General features: G+C 33.4%; 2 protein-coding genes across 2 annotated transcripts; one reads left to right on the forward strand and one right to left on the reverse strand.

Annotated features, from left to right (window-relative positions):
* On the forward strand, positions 5,164–6,767 carry LOC104761332 (transcription factor TRY-like). The gene is made up of 3 exons (XM_010484406.2): positions 5,164–5,505; positions 5,909–5,996; positions 6,403–6,767. The coding sequence occupies exons 1-3, from the start codon at positions 5,439–5,441 to the stop codon at positions 6,575–6,577; spliced, it is 330 nt and encodes a 109-aa protein (XP_010482708.1). The 5' UTR covers positions 5,164–5,438; the 3' UTR covers positions 6,578–6,767.
* On the reverse strand, positions 8,132–10,958 carry LOC104761333 (transcription factor SPEECHLESS-like). Its single transcript, XM_010484407.2, has 3 exons — positions 10,477–10,958; positions 9,558–10,187; positions 8,132–8,624 (listed from the first exon to the last, which is right to left on the reverse strand). Exons 1-3 carry the CDS (start codon positions 10,879–10,881, stop codon positions 8,556–8,558), a joined length of 1,104 nt encoding a protein of 367 aa, XP_010482709.1. The 5' UTR covers positions 10,882–10,958; the 3' UTR covers positions 8,132–8,555.

A 20,040-nucleotide genomic window follows, 5' to 3' on the forward strand; every position in this document is an offset into this window, starting at 1 on the left:
CTAATTGAAAAACCTTCATATACGTTTAAACGGTGGTTAAAGACCCAAAGTATTTAGGTTTGCACTAAACATGTGTTTTTCAGACACAAAATAGATACGTTTCATATGTACACATATTCATATACGTTTCTAACTATACACATCGATATACACACATATGTTAAAATTTTGAGTGTCAATCTATAATCCAAGATTATATGTTTTTTACATCGTTTTATAGATTTAAATAGAAGATTACACAAAGAAAAATATCAAAATCTACTAAATAAGGAATTAACTAATAACAAAAATAGTAAATATATATACCACCCACAAAACTGACGAGCGAAGATGGACAGCATGGATTTTACAGATAGATCGATGTGCCCAAGATTTCGATGTTGTTAACCTCTTCAGACAAGTACAGTATCATTTTTTGCGACAGTCCATGTCAATGGAGGTTTTAATTAGTCGAATTATCTAACAATATATATCAACCACTCATCTTTTTTAATTTTTATTTTAATCTAAATGAAAAAAATCTTTGGATCATATTAATATTAACCTCGGAAAATATAATATTCCGATCAAATTAGAATAACAGTGATACGGCAAGCCGTTAAAATGTTGATATTTGAACAACCGAAACCGAAATGTGGTTAAATGTTCAAATACGAACCTTAAATACCTATGTTAAAAACTTAAAACAGCTTGTTAACAACATTGAACAAGCCGTTTGTTAAGGTTCAAATACGAACAAAAACCGACTAAACCAAATCATCCAAATGATATTATGTTTTAGTTTGAATACTAAAACGTTTTTGAATACAAACTGAACTGAAATATGGATTGAATATTAAGCTTCAACAATAAAATAACATTTTCAAGATTATTTAAGAAGATTTTAAATGATATTTGGTTCTGCATTATCTAGTTTTGCTAATACTACTACAGATAGCACATGATATTATATATTATTAATAGAAACAATATAGAAAAGATATATATGGTTCCCTTGAGAATTCGAGTCTATTTAAAATTTTGGTTCCTTGTTGCTGTACCATCAGATTGATCAATTCACTGGCTTCTAGTTAATAATGAGCATTATCATAAAAGAGTGTTTCATTTTTGTGGTGCGAGAAATCTGATGTTGACATATATAATTTTATGACAAACGTTTTTCATTTTCGATTTTTTTTTGTCAACATTTAGAAAAGTAGAAAACCGAACTGAAACTTAGACTAATCTTCATGTTCTTGCCGGTAATGTTTTCCAAAAACCCATAAAAAATAAATAAATAAATAATAACAAAGATACAAGAACTGATATATATGTAGTGACATAATGGACTTGTTTAATAATCCAACGAAATATGTAATCCTAGTACGAATGGACATGATTTTTTTTGTGCAGATGACTCAACTGGGGTAGACGAGACACACGATTTCCAACGTGTGGATGTCTAAGTTCTCTTTTATAGAATTATATATTCGGTAGATTTAATTTGATATAGAGTTGTTTTTGGTAGATTACGCCAATTGTTGCTACCTAAATATTTTTCAACCTTTTTGGTCTTTTAAATGTATTACACAAATTATATTTTAAAAACGATTATTGAACCATAAATAGTGAATTGTTTATTTTCATAAATTGTGCTCTGTATTTTGTAACTCACATGTCACAATATAGGTTAACTGTAATACGGCAATTTTCAAAATTTGTCTGGTACAACGTACAACAATCCATTTTGAAATAGGATAATTTCATGTAGAAAAGTTGTGTAGCTTTACCGCAATACAATTCACATGAGAGTAAATAAGAAATATAACTTTTAACTATGATGATTGATAGGACTAGCTGACAAGTCATACCAATTATTCGAAAGAGTAAACTGACCGTCTAATAATGCTGGTGAAGCCTACAGACTAAATTTTGCTGTTACGTACAAGAACATCATCACTCTAGTAATCGTGCAGGTTTGTTGTTTGAAGAAGTTCCTCTGAGTTTTTTTTTTCTCTTTCTCAAATTCCACTGTGCTGATTTTCACAACACATTGTTTTGCTGAGATTCAGTACTTTTGTTCTGTGCAGTGCAGAGTCTACTCAGTTAGAGTTTCTACTCTACATGTTACGATTTGATATGATCTTGTGTACGTGCTTTTGGTTCTGTAGAAATTATTTTAACTTTAGTGTTGGAATCATTTATCTATCTATATAAATACATTATTATATGTTTCAGGACTAGGCTGGTCAAAGTTAGCGAATGAATTAGTTGAAGTCTTAGTTTAGAAATTCGGATGTTTACCCAAAACGTCAATACTACTTTTCATAATATTATAATCATGATTTTTATTATTATAATATTATGAAAAGTAGTATTGCCGCATTTTTAGGTTTTTTATTATTCTCCCCTGAGTTGGTATGATGAAATTTATATTTTTAGTTGTAATTGTTTATTCCTCTCATAACATTCTTTTGGCAACACAGATTTTGTTTTTTTACGACATTTATTTATGATGAAAATTGATATATCAAATTGAAACTTCGAACCATGGTTAATTTGGTATATATGGCTACAATAGTCTTCAGATGATAGTGAATTATTTCGGCTAGTTCCAGAATTTATACGAAAGAAACATCAAGAAAAACAAGAAAATGGCTCACAAATACCTTAGGAGAAATAAAAATAAAAGAGTATACGTTCAACCTTAATTAATTCCAACTACATAATGATAGTCTCCTCGTCGTTCAATCCGATCGAGTCCCTCCTTTGGGCTCATAACTTTTATGTCAAAAATGAATTTACTCATAGGATGTTTATGAATGAGGCTAAGTGAATCTACTCATTCATATAGTCATATGTTGCTAAATGAATATTCTGATTCGTATTATCGTATATGATGTTGTTTCAACAGAAAGCAGCAGAAACATTCATTCATTGGACCACCTTAAATGTTGTTGACCAATCAAAACATCTATATAGTTCAACAAGTTTTTAAATTAAATTCGAGCTTTTACTTTGTGGGGTTTAAACTGATATTTTAATGATCAGGTTTAATAAAAAATACTATATGTATATATGGGGATTCGTATTATATGTGTATTCATTTGATGCGTTACGAATAAAGATGTTTTCTTAGGACTAAGAATGTTAGTTGAAGTGATCTTACCAACAGCTGCAACCATGTTTCAAATCGGTTCAATACTTCTTTTTCTTTCTTATAACTCTCTTAACTAAAAAAACTAGAATTCCTTAATAGCAATTCTTTTATGATTAATCTATCTTCTTCTCTTTTTTTTTTTGGGTAATAATCAAATTTATTGTCCAACAAAAGAAAAAAGAATAATTTGTGCAAGAGTTTAAATTTTAATTAAAGTGGAAAGAGAAAATAGATAGTGATTGCTTTTATGATTAATCTTTCCAGGAGACAACATGTCACCATCTTTGTACATATGTTGTTTAAAGATGGTATAGTAAAATCAAATTATTACAAAAGGTAATCACATCTTTGTCCTTTTGTACAGGGTATATCCATAATTTTATGACATTGTATTAGGTATACTAAGTTACTAACCAATATAATTCCTTCTTTTTGCTCCTAACTGAAGACACATTTTCATTCAATGCATTCTTCAATCCAGAAAAAACATTAATAGCAACCGATATGACGAGGTTTTACGGCCTTCTAAACGAACTTTATGCAACAGCCCTAGCGCTTTGACAGCTGAACAAGGGCATCAGGAGCCGTGATATAGGATTCACCTTCCGCAATGTCTTCAACAGGTGAACCACCTTTATAACCCACCTAAAAGTTGACCATGCATCAAATGCGCTCGTACAGAAATACATGTATCCCCACCTACGTGAAGCACACTATTTGATTGAAGATACATTCACCAAAGGTCAAAGATACTTAACCAAAATAGTTACATTACGTCGGATATGCCAAAATCACGTTATAGTCGGTATTCTAACGATTGTAAGCCCCTACCAACATTGTAAACAAAATGGTACCAAAACATGGATCAAGTAGTTCTCTATATATATATATACTTCTCACGTATTGGTGACTTATTGACTTGAAAATAATTTAACAAATAGATAAATTTTAGTCTCCGTTTTAATGGTTGCTACTCTACAAAAAGGAAATGATGCGATGGAATTCATATATGACTCCGCCTAAGCTAAACATGAACATGGTAAGTGATCATGACCATGCTTCTATATATATTTCAACTACAACCGCTTCTAGTACTAGGAAAAAAGAATGAAGGAACTAGATATTGTGCATCAAATGGAGTCGAGCTAGGCTTATCTTCAACGGTTGAAACGTCAACCATACCCGTCAAAACAGTATTGGCGACATTTGTTTGTGATAGTAATTGTATAGTTTGTTACAAAAATTTATTGAAAAGCGTACTTTATATGTGATCTCTCGCACTCGACTTTAATTCGTTATTTTTAAAAATAATAGGTCGATTCAAATTTATGATAGATATTGAATATATCGAAGAAAATGCAAATCAAGGGATTTTGGTTGTATCATGTATGAGAGAGATTGAATTTCTACAAAAGCATTCATTAAATCCTTGTGTAAAGTGGTTTCAGTATTTCGCCAGCGAAGGAGTTGCCATACAGTGTCATATGTAATGTCTTAGTCACCATAGATTCTAAAACTAAAACATATGTCAAAAAAAAAAAAAAATAGGGGTTAAATTTAAAAGCATTGCGTTGTTACCATTCTCATTAAAATTTGGGATAAAAATCACTAAAATCATGATTTTCTACTTAAATTCGGAGATCAAACAAAAAATCTATGTTTATATGGGAATGAAAATTTCGATACAAAATAATATAATGAATTAATTTGCTTTAAGAATTTGTATCCGGTGCCGTTTGGTTTTATAACCCTTGAAAAACTGGTGTTAATTTAATAACAACTAAGTTTCTTAGAAAAACAAATTGGACTTGACTAAAAAATGGAAAGAACAACAACAAACCAATAATAACTAAAACATCGTTGAAATTGCCTCTGCCAAAAATTATAATCAATAAATTCAATTATTCTAAAAAGAGAGTAGGTTTACAAAAATTGAATAATGGAAAAAAATAATTTGTTAGTATCTATCTATGAATGAGAACAAAGTTAGCCTTCAAAATACTTTCAAATCCCAATAAAAAGGCCTTCATCACCATGTGTATATGAGAGTGTCAACGACAAGTCTACACAAAGGCTAAGAGGTCAACAAGACCACACAACACTTCTTACTATTAGTTTGCGAAGGCTGTTCGTTGGAGATTTCCTTCTCTCTCCTCATCTCTTCTTCTTCTTCTTCTTCTTCTTCTCCGCTCTATAAACTCTCATCTTTCACATCTTTATTTCCTTACATTCTTCAAACCCAAAAATTTCATCACATTATATTTCTCTCAATTTTTTTTCTTCTTAACCTCAATTATTAATGGATAACACTACTGACCGCCGTCGTCGTCGTAAGCAACACAAAATCCCCTTCCATGATTCTGAAGGTCCCTTCCTATTCTCTATATACTTTCTACATCCAATTTTACTATGTTTACATATCTTTTCATGTGTAGAAGAAAGCAAGAAAGGTGGATGCTTCTATAACTTTAGTCTTATCCATTATCAAAAACAAAACAAAAATGCTTTTTCCCACCTTGAAATTTATTAGTTCCAAGGATCCGAATAAATATTTATTTGAGATTATACTTGTATAGAAAACGAGGGGTACGTTCACTTCTAAATTAGTAACACCTCGTGCTAACTTTAAAAAAAAACTTATCAAGATAAGTTTCTAGTTGTAACATAATTTTTTATTGTTTAAAAGAATATATTTGTCTCTTCTCAGTTATATTGTATATTTAATATAAGTTTGTGAGTTTAATTGGTTGAATCTATAACTACGTTCAGAAGTAAGCAGTATCGAGTGGGAGTTTATCAATATGACTGCACAAGAAGAAGATCTCATCTTCCGAATGTACAGACTTGTCGGTGATAGGTAACAATTTCTTCTTCTTCTATCAATAATCTCGGCCTAAATTTAAAATTATATTTTTAGGCATTTCTAAACAATTTAATTAATAATATGCAAGTATTAACAATTTTACATATATGTACAGTGTACCATGTTGTAGAAGGGAGCACATGGCTTCCACTAATTTTTTGTCTAAAAAAGAAAGCACATTTAGTTAAAGCTATCACGTTCATTAAATAACATACGTACACACACACATATGTAGAGATAGACGTAAGTACCTAATTTACTTTTCTTACCTGTGTATAAATGCTTGGCTGGCTCAAATATAGAAATTTGAACTGACAAACCATACAATATATTGGAAAGAAAATATAAATGCTAATGTTTTTTGGATAAAAATATAATTTTAGTTTTTTTTGTGAATTAGGTGGGATTTAATAGCAGGAAGAATTCCAGGAAGACAGCCAGAGGAGATAGAGAGATATTGGATAATGAGAAACAGTGAAGGCTTTGCTGAGAAACGACGCCAACTTCACTCATCTTCTTCCCACAAACATACCAAACCTCTGCGTCCTCGTTTTTCTATTTATCCATCTAATTAGAGAATTTTAAATTTTATTTTGTTTTTATTAAGCCCCACCACCACCCAAACGAGAAAATGAAACCTAAAAAAAATAAATAATAGATGTATAGTAGTGGTTCTTGTTAGTTTGAAGGATTAGCATCTATTGTTTTCTTTTTGTTTGTGTTTTTTTTTTCTTTTAAAAATTATAATGTAGGTTTCAATTGGTATTCAGCTTTAATCCGTCCGGTTAAGTTTCTATACTATAGGTTTCAATTGGTACTCAGCTTTAATACGTCCAGTTCAATTTTTTTTTGCTCGTCTACAACTCCTATATCCACACTACTAAGTTTTTAAGATGATACTACTATATATTGCATTATTCAATCATGTCATTAAACCATTTAGAAAATAAAATTATGTATTTATAGACTTTCAGAGAACATATATATCGGTAGCCACAACATATTTGAGAAACGGTTGAATAATAGTTTAATTAGGACAAACATTGTTTTAACAGTGAAGAATTCACAAATATTAGTTGTAGACTTATAGGTGAGTGATACATTGACGAAACTTTTTTTTTTTTAACCAAACTAATGAAATAATATATCTATACCAAAAAGAAAATTACTCCAATTTCCTTTTAAAACGTAGCTTAAAATACAATCACATAATGTAAACTGTGTACCACCAACACAAAATCATAAAACGTCCGTCTCATTTGGTAACGGACTAAACACGTTACGGACGTTTTGCTTCTCAAACTGATTTGTCATGGACACAACAAGCCAAACGGATAGAATTTTGGGCTAATATGCTTAATGCTTTTCGTGATTACGTAACCAAACGATGAAGTTCGGCCTAAAAAGCTACATATGTCGTTTCACATAAACTACAAAAGTCACTATTCCAGTTAAATATAAAGCAATTTGTAGGCCCAATAGTATCCAATTTAGTTGAGCCATTATTTAACAAGGTACGAGTGCAACCAAGTAATTCAATGGTCCAAAAGATATGCTCAAGTCCACCTTTCACAGCCCACTTGTAAGTTCACCATTAGTGTACTCTGCGCTATGCTCTCGGACTCGAACTATATCGATCGGGTATCTTTTTTCTTTTTCTTTTTTTCTCTTCATTTTTATCAACTCTTTATCTCTTCANAAAAAAAAAAAAAAAAAAAAAAAAAAAAAAAAAAAAAAAAAAAAAAAAAAAAAGAGAAACCATCGATCTCTAGTTCAAAATTTTATTTCTTTTGACACCATTTGCATATCAAGTCTTCATCTTCAGCAAACTTCTACGTAAATATTTACATAAATATACAGTAGATATATTCTTTTAATACGCTTTTACTGATAAAAATGTGAAACGAGACATTTGAATTAGTTCTTACACAAACACGTATAAAACTGTGTACATATAGATATTTTAATTTGGAGACAAGATATAATCCATAGCGGAAAAAAAAAATCAAACAACTTCTTACGATCAAGAGGAGTTTTAGAGTTTATAATATATATTTTCTGGAAAGATCAAATTTTAACATCGTTACTTCCCTGTAAAACCGATTCTTTCAATCCATCTTTAACTTCCTTCTTTATATCCCTCCAAAATTTAAGATGCAAGATTAATTTTTATTCATGAGAAACTCATACACTGTTGTTCATTCATATGCAATTACAGCTACAATGTCCAATGTAATAACGAAAACAAAAGTTACATAGTAGGGGTACGTCTACTCCAATTTTGTAGTTTAAGAAAAAAAAAATTACACGTGACAAAGCTGTTATATAAGAAAGCTGATAAATTTTTAAAACTCACTTATACCTATATTAATTATAATCAAGTAATATTCGTTGAAATTTAAAATAACATTTTAATCCAAAAGGAACTCCGATCCATATCTCTGTTGAAAATGTTTGAAGATAATTAAAACTAAAGATAATAAGGAGACAAAGTGAGTACGTACTGGTCTCTCGTTAGGGGATCTATACGAAAGATGTATTAAAATCCTTCTTTTATTGGCAGAATGTTTGCTGAATTTGTTGAGCCAGTTCTTCTGCACTTAGTTGGCACTCAATTCCAATCTATCAAAACAAAACGAAACAAATAAATAAATACTAATTCCGTTTTATAATAAATGTCATTTTGACACTTTTCATACAAATTAAGAATACACTTTGAAATATCTCTTATACCATTTAAATTTAATTAATTCTTGATATTCTTTTATAGATATGAGGTTAAAATTATAATTTTATGCTAATTTTTAAAGTGAAAATCTAAAATAATATTTATTTTGAAACAAAGAAAATAATGCTAAAATGAGTATGAAACAGAAAGAGTAGATAATTTTGTCTTATATTTTGAGCAACTTAATTACTAAACACTTACACGGAGACCTATTTTTTATATATGATAGCATGCTTATTTTATAAAATCTAGACTAAAATTTGGACCTACAGCCATTGTATGAATACTCTTCATTGTATAAATGTGTGTACTTATCGGAATATAACTACGTCTTGACACGAAGAAACTAAGGCAGCTTGATTTATTTGAATAAAATCAAATATGTAGAATAATTTATTTAGAAATTAAGTTTTTGGGTGCTCTTCAATATATAGAATTCTATACGATTTAACGAGACACGTGTTCTTTCACGCCTTGTTCTTTTTTTGAGAAAGTCAAATGTATATATTAAGAGTTTTAGTGAAAATATACAAAACAAAGAATAGTTAAGTTTTGTATGCTTGTGAGCAATCTGACATACCCTACGTTTGTGTGCATATATATACAATGTAGATAAGAATTTTACGTATCATATATTGAATTTCTTATAAATCAAAGGTGTGTAGAATTTATGTGAATCTCAATGTATTATTACTTATTACACTACCCTACCATTTCTTCCCCCACAATATATCCTATGTACGAAATATAAATGTACTGAAATACACTCATGAAAAATGACAAAAGCAAATCAGTGAATATTAATTAAGATGATTATGCGTACGTACCTTGATGGTGAAAGAATTAAGCATGGTTTCGTCGACGGTGTTAATATTAACCTGAAGAATCTCAAGAGCCAAATCTTCAAGAGCAGCAATTATCTTCATAACTTGTCCTGGGATCTTACGCGACACCGTTTTGAGTAGCACGTTAGCTCCTGAGAACTTCACTTCCACGTCAGCCAAAGCCGATTTTGAGTTAGCAACAAGCTCATTAATCACACTACTCTCATGGTTACTACTGACTGAAGGAGACGAAGTAGATGAAGCAGGAGAGTATGGAGGTGGGTCTCCTAAGCTGCTGCAACTAGCCAGTGAGCTATAAGAACGAAGTGGAGGCTGTGGGATGAGTGGTAGTTGCGGCGGAATGGCTCGGTATGGGCTTGTGGGCTGAGGGGTTCGAGGGCTTATGGGAGGGAGAAGGAGATGGTGAGGTATCTGGTGGTGGTTGATACGCGGACTAAGAGGCGGTTTCCGCGGGCTTAGAACAGGCGGTGAAGGACGAGGGCTCGGGACAAGTCTTGGGCTTAGGACTTCGGCGTACGTCTTTCGTTGTTTCTTGGCTTCTAAAGATTGAAGAACTTGTTGTAACTCGCTTATGTACTCCACAACTCCTCCTATGATGGATGCTTGGTCCCCCTTTTATTATTAGGTTGGTTTATGAGGAAAGAAAGAAAATATAAGTCAATATAGACAATCTATACATCACATTGTGACATGAAAGAAAAAAAAAAGAAATAGAGATGATTAGTGGGACCAAATGTCAATTTTAATTGTCATTATTCTTAAAAAACATAGATATGATATTTTTGATGTATGATAGATAGGTACACCAAAAAGATTAGTTGAACGTATAATATTAATTAGTCGGGCGCTACGACAACTCACATACTGACTAAGATAATTTATGGATATATTGAGAGTATACCCGTTTGACGTAGAAACAAGGCATAAGAGAACGTAAGATGGTTAAGTGCTCGTTCATTTGTTTTCTCCGGTTACGTTCCACGGTTACATGAGACATCTTTTGTTGCCCATCTTGCTTATTATCTTCTTCTCCTTCACCTGCTCCTTCTCCGTCTTCTTCTTCTTCGTCCTCATCTTTCCCGGTTTCTAGTCTTTGCTTCTTCCTTTTACGAGATGAGTTTTCATAATCTTGATCCTTAACTAACTCCTTGGAACTTGCGGTTCCATCTTTAGGTGTAGATGCAGCTGTCGGAGATACCTCTCCGGCGCCTTCAAGACTCTCTAAGATGGCAAAAAGATCATCTCCGGCTAGTGAAGTGTCGACGAATTCACACTCTTCAAGAAAATCCGGTATTAGCTCCTGCATCGTGACTAGAAATATATTTTTCTCTCTCTCTTCCTCGTTCGTTGATTTGAAAACCAAAAAAAAATTAAAAACCAAGCAAAAAAAAAGAAGAAGAAGAAGAAGAAGAAGAAGAAGAAGAAAGATTTAGAGAAAGAAAGAGACACCAAAAGACATATCAAGTTGAGAAAGAGAGATAAAGAGAGTGAATGCCAAAAGGAGTAAATATGAGGGACTCGCATTCATCGAGGACTAAACTATCGCTATCAAATTTCAATTATTATTATTATATTTTTGATAGGGCTATTTATTATGCGGTTTGTGCCGTTGGATGAAATTTGGGGAGAATCTAGGTTTTTCGTGTCTCTTTAACGTTTTAGATATAAATATGCATATGTATGTGTATGGTACGTCTTATTGTATACTACTTTATAAGAGAGATAAAGGTTGCATATTGCAAAGGGAAAGATACATAAATTCCTTAGGAAAAGATTTTTATGGATTTATTTGGGGGGTAAATTTTTGAAAATTCACAAGCTCGGTATAATTGTTTGTTGTACACACAAACATGGAATGCACATAAACGCGGACATGTACGTTCTTACTACTTTCTTTGTATTTAAATATTTGGGTTGCGAATGGTCCGACCAATCCCGGTTTTCGAGTAAATATAAGAAAGAAACAAAAAAAGTATTTGAAATTAGTGAATTGACATTTATTTTAGCGCCTCACTCGTGAGACAATCAATTGAATGAGATGTTGTACATATTCACATTATAAATCATTATTATAAAGAAAATCAACCTATACATATTTAGACACTTTTTATGATTGATGCATCAATTTCAAACATGTTATCTGACGATAATTGAATCAAAAAATTATTTTCACTTCGAGCCTATCTTTTGGCCTTTTCTAATACCAAAGTTTAATCTAAACTTTGGAATCGGTTCCATATATAATGATCTGTTTTTACCGTTTTTATTCAAAACCTATCGGTTTACAAAATGTTAGTTCGGTTCAGAAGGATCCTTACATGTTCAACTTATTTAAAAACAAGCTTAGAATAGAATCTGAATTTAACAGCAATAGTAATATATAAGTATTATACATTAGGGAGCTACATTGTGATGATGGGAGAATTGTCACTTCCCAAGATCATCTTAAAACTGAGGCAGAGCGATATTTTAAGGACTTTCTGTCCTCTATTCCAGCCGACTATGCTGAATGGTCTAAGGAGGAGCTGCAAACCTTTTTAGATTTCAAATGTGCCGATAGTGATAAAAGTCTCCTCATTCATGAGGTTTCAAAGGAGGAGGTCAGGAGGGTACTCTTTGCGATGCCTAGTTTTAAATTACCGGGTTCTGATGGTTTCAATGTTGAGTTCTTCAAAGAATTTTGGGCAACAATGGGTGATGATTTTCTGGTTGTTGTACAATCCTTTTTCCAAACCGGGTTTCTACCTAAAGAAGTTAACTCAACAATATTGGCCCTCATCCCGAAGAAGAAGCACATGTTATGAAGGATTATCGGTTGATATCGTGCTGCAATGTACTTTATAAGGTCATTTTGAAAATCCTTGCTAATCGGCTCAAGCTCATTCTCCCCAAGTTCATCTCTCCTAGCCAAGCAGCGTTTGTTAAGAATATATTACTCATGGAAAATGTCCTCCTTGCTACTGAACTCATCAAAGATTATCATAAGGACACAGTCACACCACGCTGTGCTTTAAAGATTGACATAGCAAAAGCTTTTGACTCCGTGCAATGGAGTTTTCTATTGACTACCCTGCAGGCTCTAGACTTTCCATAGCAGTTTGTCCTTTGGATTCAGACATATATTCCACTGCTTCTTTTTCAGTTCAAGTCAATGGAGAACTCGCTGGTTATTTTGGGAGTAAGAAGGGACTAAGACAAGGCTGCTCGCTAAGTCCCTATTTTTTTGTCATATGTATGAATGTTCTCTCGCGCCAGTTGGACAAGGTTGTTGTACGCAATGCTTTTGGTTATCACCCTAATTGTAAGCATTTGCAACTCACTCACCTGTGTTTTGCGGATGACTTGATGGTCTTTGTAGAAGGTAACAAGCGTTCTGTAGATGGAGTTTTGGGGTTTTTTGATGAATTTGCTATTCACTCGGGATTGAAAGTCAGTCTTGCGAAATCTACTATCTATACGGCTGGGATGTTGCAAAGACCAACGAGAGGAAATACTGCAACAATTTCCATTTGAGTCTGGTTCTTGATGAGCTCAAAGTAAACCCTAGAGCTACTCTCTCAAATTAAGAGGTCAAAGTAGTATTTAGGGGTCGAATTCCACAAGTACTTAAGTCTACACAATAAATTATAGAGTTTTATAATTAAGTTAAACAAGTTGATTTAAATAAAGAAAAGCAATGCAAAATATTAAATAAAACTGTTGTAAATTCAGAAGATCAAAAAGCTAGGTCTAGGGAATTTCTCAGGAAATAACAAAATATTAAGTCGATAATTAAATAGGATTCAAACAATTAAAAATCAGATCTAGAACTCTAAAATCTTTTGTAAAATAAATCAGTTCTCACTGCAAATATTATCTAAATTTAAAACCAGAAAATTCAAATCTCTTTGTAAAATTATAGGTTAAAAATCAGCTTTAAAAACAGGTTTAGATTGTTCACAAAATTACTAAATCAAATCTCTTTGCAAAAAGTAATTTTGCTCATCAAAAGGTTTTATCAGGAAAATCAATTATATTCTCATATCAATTTATTTTCCTATTTTATTAATTCTAGATGGCCAATTAAGGATTAATATGAGGAACAACCTATGATGAAGATCTATGATGAAGATATAGAAAGATAATGAATCTTAAATAAACAAATCTAATAAATCATAAAATTTCTATGAAAATTTCTGAACCTAACAAGCAAACTACTCAGACATATTCAATGAAGAACAAAACATAATTCTGAATAATAAGCAATTGAGATTAAAAGAGTAAGGAAGGAGTTTAAGGATTCTTCTCTCAAAGCAGTTCAGATCTCTCTCCCAAAAGCTCTCAAAATCTCACAGGGTTGCAGAAAATAAAACTTGTTAGAATAAAACTTAAGGGTTTCTAAAACCTAAAAATACTATTTATATGTCCAAAAACACGTCAGAGACTAATGATGCAAATATGGAAAACTTTGAGGGCAGATTTGTAAAATTTCCAAAACTTGCTTCTCTCTCGGCTAAACATGGTGTCGATCGATGCTAAGGCAGTGTCGATCGACACTCTCATCCTTCCTCGGCTCCAAGTTCTCTTCCTTAGCTGAATTGCTCCAAAATCCCTTCTAATTACTCCATTTTGCTCATTCCATGCCAAAATCCTAGAAAACCTGTTAAGACTCTAAAACATCCTACAAAACAAATCAAAAGACTATAAAAGACTCCTAATATCATGGTTAAAAATCATAAAAACCATGATATATCAGTTTTCTACCGGTCAGATATCTTGGGTTAGCTCTCTCTCCAAAGCGTATGTCTGTTCAGGACTATCGCCCTCTCCTCAACACCATACGAACGAAGATAAGCTCATGGACTGCCAGAGCTCTTTCTTTTGCGGGTCGCCTGCAACTTCTAAGCTCGGAAATATTCAGTATTACCAACTTTTGGATATCGACGTTTTGCTTACCTAAAGCCTGTATCAAAGAGATCGACCAGTTGTGTGCTGCTTTTTTGTGGTCTGGGCCATCCCTGAACACGAAGAAGACGAAGGTTGCCTGGTCTGATGTATGTTGTCCTCGAAACGAAGGTGGTATGGGCTTACGCTCTTTGACTGAAGCAAATAAAGTCAGTGTGCTCAAATTGATATGGCTCATTGTTTCTGCTAGAGGTTCCCTTTGGGTGGATTGGGTGAAAAGGTATCTCATTCGCAGTGGCTCATTATGGTCTGAGATGCCAATCTCGACCTCTGGCTCATGGATTTGGCGGAAATTGCTTAAATACAGGGAGTTAGCTAAACAATTTCACCATGTGGAGGCGCATGATGGTAAATATACATCCTTTTGGTTCGATCATTGGAGTCCTTTAGGATGTTTGTATGATACAGTCGGTGCTCGAGGTTGTCTTTACCTTGGTATCTCGATACATAGTACGTTGGCTGAGGCTATGGATCAACATAGATGGCGATCTCGCAGGTCCACCCTGCTAAACTCGGTTGAAGAGGAGATACATAAATCCCGCCTTACAAGGACACATGATGATCATGATGTTGCTTTGTGGAAAGGGAAGAATGACTGTTTCAAAAGCAAATTCGTCACGAAATCAACATGGCACCACATACGCACTCCACATCCTCTCATGCACGACTACCGAGTAATTTGGTTCCCAAACTCCACTCCGAAGTTCGCCTTTCTCACATGGCTGATGGCAAAAAACAGAGTCGCAACGGGCGACAAAATGCTTAAATGGAAATCTAATGTTAACCCTAGTTGTGTATTATGCAAGGATCCTATGGAAACGAGAGATCATCTTTTTTCATTTGTCCTTACTCTCGCCGAGTCTGGGAAACACTGGTTCAACGACTCATTCCAGACAATTTTTTCACTAAATGGCATGAAGTTATGACGTTACTAGATGGTCAGGAGCTGGACAAGACGACGAGGTTCATCGTGAAATATGCCTTTCAGAACACGATCCACTCCATCTGGCAGGAGCGAAATAACCGGCGACATGGTGAGCAGCCTTCCGCAGCGGAACACCTAGTGAAGATGATCGACAAAAACATTCGCAACCGGCTTATTACACTTAACGAAGGGGGAGACGCCAGTATTCAACTCTGGTTTGCAGCTCGTTTTTATTAGCTAGAATTATTTTCAAACCCGATTTATGATTATGTTCTTTAAAATGTAATAGACATTAGATTCAAAAAAAAAATATTATACATATTATATATTAAGAAGATGCAACTCAATATATACACCTCTTTTGTAGGTTCATCTATAAATTGATACAAGGATAAACCCTTTAGCCCAAAAAAAAAATAATAAATAAAAAAATGATGCAAGGAGCAAAAAGAAAATAAAAGACAAGGGATAGATCTAAGGCAATAAATATTTGATGTCATACTAGTCGCGCCTCATTTTGTCTCATCAAAATCAAATTATTTCTTGAGGAGCCACCCTTGATATCATTTGTACTTTCCCTTTCAAATTTTTTTTCTTTTGAAGTTTTTTGTAATATATATATAGTTTTTGTATATATTAATGAGTCCATTAAAATGTTTTAGAAAAATAAACGAAAATTTAAGAAGATGGAGCCAAGACAAACCAGGTAGTCGTTAGGTTTGAAGTTAATGTGTTGGCTGTTGGAGATTATATATTTACCTGACCATGTCTTTTTAGTTTTTAGTAACGGGTATCCTCTCTTTATGTTTTGTTTCTAGCCCAAACTTAACGAAACAGCATCAATTAAACAAACTATATTTGTTTTTTTTAAATGCAATGTTTATATAATTTGCCATGAAATAATGCCTTATAATTGTACAAATCACTTCTTGATTTTAATACAATGATAACATGATCACACAAAATCCAGACGCGGATCTAAAAAAAGAAAAATAGTTTTCATGAATCCACTATGGTACGGTTAGTCTTAGATGTGATTAAACTCAAATTCGGTTTTCGATTTTAATCACACAGGACGAACTTAATGCACTGTACATATAAACAATATACGGACAATGTTCCTAGTTTAATTTGTCAGTGACTTTGATGTTTTAGGGGACACAGTAATCTAACTAAAGTTTAATTATGCATGCATGCATGATATTAATTTGATATGACTCGGATCCAAGGTAGTCTTATTCAATTTCATATATATACGGATACCCTTTTTATGGAGACTATGACATGTTTTTAATATTCGTACAGTTTTGTCTTGCTCTATTTATTTCGTAAATCAGGGTCGACATTTCTATAACAAACACCGTTGCTCGTGACATTACTCTTAACAAAAGAAAAGGATTGAAATTAATTGATTTTATATATGACATAACGAAACGTTACGTTGATTATATTCTTCCTGCAGTCTCATTTAAAAAGTCATGAGTTGTCGTCGATAATTACAAATCAAAAGCAAACAAACAAAAACTCGATCGACTACAAGGAATATATATATGTATACTGAAATTTATTGTATTTTATTATAATAATTGACTTTTGAAGCAGTTAATCAGATAACATGAGGATGAGAAAGTTGCCAAGTTGTGCAGGAATCAAAATCTGCAAGTTGAGCAGCAATCAGTACTTCGGAAACAAGTATAATAAAGATGGTGGGCGGCTTTCAATGAAACGGACACGCCATCTCCGTGCCCGAGATTCTACTTCTTCATTCATCCACATGCATGGTTTATACCCATCATACATGGATCCATGTTATATTGTTATCATATATATCTACAGTATACACACATATACATGTATATATATATATATATTAACCATATATATCTCCTTAATGCACTGATCATGATCTTGTTGCGGTTTTAGGGTTTTTGATTTTGTAAAACGTTCATAATAAAGACGATATATATATACTTCCCAATTTATATTAAACTTTCTGTGTACATATAGTTAGATCTTTGTAGTTGTGAATTAGATAATCAGTTTTCAGATATAGATAATTTGTAGTTCCAGTTCTTTTTAAGCATTGTTTTAGTATGATATATGAGACCACGACAGGGTTATGACGAATGGAATCATTTTTCAAAAATAGCACCGACTCTAGCTCGGTTCCAAATGTTTAATTTTACCTCAATCTGGCTTCCAAATAACTCGCACTCATTTTTTGAAATACATATCGGATGTATATGATGTCAAACTTTTAAAGTCCTCTTATGTTTTTAAAACTCTTATAAGATCAAAGTCATTGAGTGTTCGTAGTTTCAACATGGTCGAAACTAAAATTTATGTTAGTGTGTTCACTAATACATTTCATAATACATAAATGGATATAAATTAAGGGACTAGTTTGAGGTTTGTTAAAATTTATAAACTTTCATTTCGCATATGCAAACTTCCTTGTTTATTTAGACATATTTAAACTACAATTTTTTTTTTTTTTTTAATTTTTAAAAAATGAATCGAGTTTTTTGGTTTAGAACTAGAAAAATATTAGCGCTTCGTATGACACATTAACCTAACTACTAATATAGTGCGTTGGTTTAGTCAATTTTATAAATTTTATCTCTCTAGTTTCTTAATGAAATCCACATTCATAGCAATATCTTTATATATATGCGCATCCCGCACCCTCTATATTGAACGCATGCATGTAAACGTTTCGTTTGTCTCTCTGTAGAGTATACAAATTTGCATGCATGTGCGTAGCTGTGTATATATGTATGGGGACGACGCACGAAATTGTGAATTTTGATAGTGTTAGTCGCATTGGGGACCAAAACGCTGAATGCCCTAAATGGCTAAATGGCTAAATGCTACACCTGCATCCTAAAATCGAGTAAGAGAAGGAAAAAAACAAAACCCTAAGTTTGTAGCTTTGAACTAAAATCAGCTCTAAGGCCCTAGCTCCGATCAAACATTAAATGTCTTGTTGAGGTTTATGTTTCTGATTCAATTCTGGATTTGATTTGGTGGTTATTCCTGGTTTGGGATTTGCTGATTAAACCAGAAAGAAGAAGGTCAAAGTAGAGTCTCTAACTGCAGTGGAGGTTTTACAAATATAACTGAAACTCTGCGTTTTTTATGTTTTATCTTCTTCATCATTCACATTACTCTATAAGCTTCTTGTATCAAGGGAGAGAGAGACTGTTAGAGGGTGATCCACGATTGTTGTAAAGCTCGTTTTGAATTGTACCTTTTTCTCGTCGTATAGTGAATTTGCCGGGTTGATTCGGCCCCAGACATAGGTGTAATCACATCGATTGCACTGAACTGGGTTAACAATTTTGTGTCTTGCGTTCTTGTTCGTTTACTTGTTTCAAAGTTTATGAGCTGAGCTCGATTGTGTTAGAGAAATGTGCGTTGTATTCAAGTGCAGATTCTAACAAATTGGTATCAGAGCACAAGTCCTTCTCTTGGATTCAATCGATGGCTTTGACAACGGCGCGTGTTGAGATTAAGATGTTTCATGGTGATAGCGATTTCTCGCTATGGAAGATTTGGATATTGGCTCAACTTGGGGTTCTTGGTTTAAAGAACATTCTCACTGATTTCAAGTTGACAAAGACAGTTCCGCTAACAAAGGAAGAAGAAAAGAAGATTGCCGCTGAAGAATCATCGGACTCCTCATCATCGCAGACTAAGGAGGTCCCAGATCCAGTCAAGATTGATCAGCCGCAACAAGCTTTGACGATTATCATAAATCATGTTGGGGACAAGGTTCTGCGAAAGGCAAACCATTGTGAGACAGCTGCAAAGATGTGGGTTTGCTCAATAAGTTGTATATGGAGACCTCATTGCCAAATAGGATCTATGTGCAGCTGAACTTTTATTCTTTCAAGATGATTGATGCTCAGACAATAGACCAGAATGTAGACGATTTCTTGAAGATTGTTGCAGAGTTGGGGAGCTTGGAGATTCAGGTCACAGAAGAGGTCCAAGCAATATTGTTTCTAAACTCCTTACCAGCTAGCTACAGTCAGCTTAACCATACGCTTAAATATGGTAACAAGAGCTTGTTAGTTCAGGATGTTGTATATTCAGCTAAGTCTGTGAAGAGGGAGCTAGCTGAGTTGAAAGAGTCTGAGAAAGGATCGTCTACAGCACTGTACACAACGGAAAGAGGGAGACCTCAACCTAGAGGTCAACAAAATGGTTCTAAGGGAAAATGTAGAAGCAGGTCAAACTCCAAAACAAGAGCTACTTGCTGGTTCTGCAAGAAGGAAGGGAATCTCAAGAAGGATTGTTATGCCAGGAAGCGGAAGCTGGAAAATGAGGGTCAGAGTGAAGCTGGGGTAATAACAGAAAAGTTGATGTTCTCAGAGGCGCTGAGTGTTAACAATCAATTAGTTAAAGACTTGTGGATTCTGGATTCAGGATGTTCTTCTCACATGACATCTAGGAGGGATTGGTTCAGTAGCTTTGAAGAGAATGGAGAAACAACTATGCTGCTTGGTGATAATCGTGCAGTGGTTTCACAGGGACAAGGATCAATTCTTGTTAACATACGTGGAGGTTCGATAAAGGTGTTGAACAATGTTA

This window comes from Camelina sativa, chromosome 18 (genome assembly GCF_000633955.1).
Source record: "Camelina sativa cultivar DH55 chromosome 18, Cs, whole genome shotgun sequence".
NCBI classification, from domain to species: Eukaryota; Viridiplantae; Streptophyta; class Magnoliopsida; order Brassicales; family Brassicaceae; genus Camelina; species Camelina sativa.

What these genes read in the sequence shown, in the direction of transcription:
- LOC104761332 (XM_010484406.2), top strand. Translation starts at nt 5,439, where the DNA reads ATGGATAACACTACTGACCGCCGTCGTCGTCGTAAGCAACACAAAATC. An exon ending in CCCCTTCCATGATTCTGAAG is followed by an intron (nt 5,506 to 5,908) that starts GTCCCTTCCTAT and finishes AACTACGTTCAG; the next exon opens with AAGTAAGCAGTATCGAGTGG. An exon ending in TACAGACTTGTCGGTGATAG is followed by an intron (nt 5,997 to 6,402) that starts GTAACAATTTCT and finishes TTTGTGAATTAG; the next exon opens with GTGGGATTTAATAGCAGGAA.
- LOC104761333 (XM_010484407.2), bottom strand. Translation starts at nt 10,881, where the DNA reads ATGCAGGAGCTAATACCGGATTTTCTTGAAGAGTGTGAATTCGTCGAC. An exon ending in CTTGTTTCTACGTCAAACGG is followed by an intron (nt 10,188 to 10,476) that starts GTATACTCTCAA and finishes TAATAATAAAAG; the next exon opens with GGGGACCAAGCATCCATCAT. An exon ending in TTAATTCTTTCACCATCAAG is followed by an intron (nt 8,625 to 9,557) that starts GTACGTACGCAT and finishes TTGTTTTGATAG; the next exon opens with ATTGGAATTGAGTGCCAACT.